The sequence below is a fragment of the Oxyura jamaicensis genome, unplaced genomic scaffold (assembly GCF_011077185.1).
Source record: "Oxyura jamaicensis isolate SHBP4307 breed ruddy duck unplaced genomic scaffold, BPBGC_Ojam_1.0 oxyUn_random_OJ70275, whole genome shotgun sequence".
Lineage (NCBI taxonomy): Eukaryota > Metazoa > Chordata > Aves > Anseriformes > Anatidae > Oxyura > Oxyura jamaicensis.
This window is the reverse complement of record NW_023309884.1, coordinates 1-1778: the sequence shown is the minus strand read 5'-3', so window position 1 is coordinate 1778 and position 1778 is coordinate 1. Positions and strand designations below refer to the sequence as shown.

At 72.7% G+C, this 1778-nt stretch overlaps 1 protein-coding gene across 1 annotated transcript; it reads right to left on the bottom strand.

Annotated features, from left to right (window-relative positions):
- Positions 1 to 638: 638 nt before the first annotated feature.
- On the bottom strand, positions 639 to 1274 carry LOC118159419 (retinol dehydrogenase 5-like; the record flags this gene model as incomplete). Its single annotated transcript, XM_035314005.1, has 2 exons — positions 969 to 1274; positions 639 to 888 (listed from the first exon to the last, which is right to left on the bottom strand). Coding segments are annotated over exons 1-2 (534 nt in total), but the record flags the coding sequence as incomplete, so codon positions are not given.
- Positions 1275 to 1778: the final 504 nt, after the last annotated feature.

Sequence of the window (1778 nt, the reverse complement as noted above, 5' to 3'; positions counted from 1 at the left end):
AGGGTCAGAACCAGGTGTGTGCCCCGGTGACACCTGCCCAGGGGGTCCCCCGCGCCCTCCAGTGCCCCCTGCCCGGGGCGGGGTCCTGTGCACCCAGGTGCCCCCTACCCGGGGTCCCCCGTGCGCCCCAGTGCCACCTGCCCAGGGGGTCCCGTGCGCCCCGGTGCCCCCTCCCCAGGGGGGTCCCATGTGCCCAGGTGCCCCCTCCCCGGGGTCCCCCGTGTGCCCCGGTGCCACCTGCCCAGGGGGTCCCGTGTGCCCCGGTGCCCCCTGCCCGGGGCGGGGTCCTGTGTGCCCAGGTGCCCCCTCCCCGGGGTCCCCCATGTGCCCCGGTGCCACCTGCCCAGGGGGTCCCTGTGTGCCCAGGTGCCCCCTGCCTGGGGTCCCCCATGCGCCCCAGTGTCCCCTGCCCGGGGGGGTTCCCGTGTGCCCAGGTGCACGCCACCCAGGGGGTCCCCTGCGCCCTCCGGTGCCCCCCGCCCTGGGGGATCCCCCGTGTGCCCCAGTGCCACCTGCCCAGGGGGTCCCCGTGTGCCCAGGTGCCCCCTGCCTGGGGTCCCCCGTGTGCCCCGGTGCCCCCTCCCCAGGGGGGGGGTCCCATGCACCCAGGTGCCCCCTCCCCGGGGTCCCCCGTGTGCCCTGGTGCCCCCTTCCCCGGGGGGTCCCGTGCGCCCCGGTGCATGGAGGTGTCCCCCCTGCCTGTCCCCCCCCCGCCGCTCACACTTGTGGAAGAAATCCTCGCCGTAGCTGAGCCGCGTCTCGGGGGCCAGGCGCTCCCAGAGCCGCCGCAGGGCCGCCTCGATGCCCCCCAGGTCGGTGACGGCCGTCCTGAAGAAGCCGGGCTCCACGATGCTCACCTTCACCCCGAAGTGCCGCATGTCGCGCCTGCGGGCAGCGCGGCCGTCAGGGGACGGGGACGGGACTGGGGACCCCGGGGGGGGGACACGGGACACACGGGGACCCACCGCAGGCTGTCGGAGAAGGCCTCGATGCAGTACTTGGAGAGGCAGTAGCCGCCGCCGTTGGCGGAGAGGCGGCCGAGCACGCTGGAGGTGTTCACCACGCGGCCCCGCGCCCGCTTCAGCAGCGGCAGCAGCGCCAGCGTCACCTCGATGGCCCCGAAGGCGTTGACGGCCATCACCTGCCGGTAGTCCTCGATCCGCATCCACTCCGTGGGGCCGATGGGGTTGGCCACCCCCGCGTTGTTCACCAGCCCGAAGAGCCCTTCGGGGGGGGGGGGGGGGGGGTGCATGGAGGTGCCTCCACCGGGGCCCCCAGCCCCTAGAGCAGCTCTCGTGCTCCCCCCGCGGGCTTCACAGCCTGCTGTTGCCCCCCCCGTCCCCTCCCCAGAACCCCCCCAATCCATCTTTAGGGCACCCTGGAGGAAGGAGATGGCATTCTTGCAACCCTCTCCTGCCCCATAGCCCCCCTCCAGCCACTCCACCCCGTAACACCACCCCCAGGACCCCCCCCCCATCCTCCCCTATAACACCTTACCATCTCTCCCTACCCCCCCAACACCCCCCAGACCCTCCCATTCTCCCGTCTAACACCTCACCAGCTCTCCCTACCCCCCCAACACCCCCCCAGATCCCCCCATCCTCCCCTAATATCTTACCCTTAACACCTCACCAGCTCTCCATACCCCCCCAGACCCTCCCCATCCTCCCCTATAACACCTCACCAGCTCTCCCTGCCCCATAACACCCCCCCAGGCCCCCCCATCCTCCCCTAATACCTTACCCGTAACACCTCACCACCTCTCCCTACACCCCCCC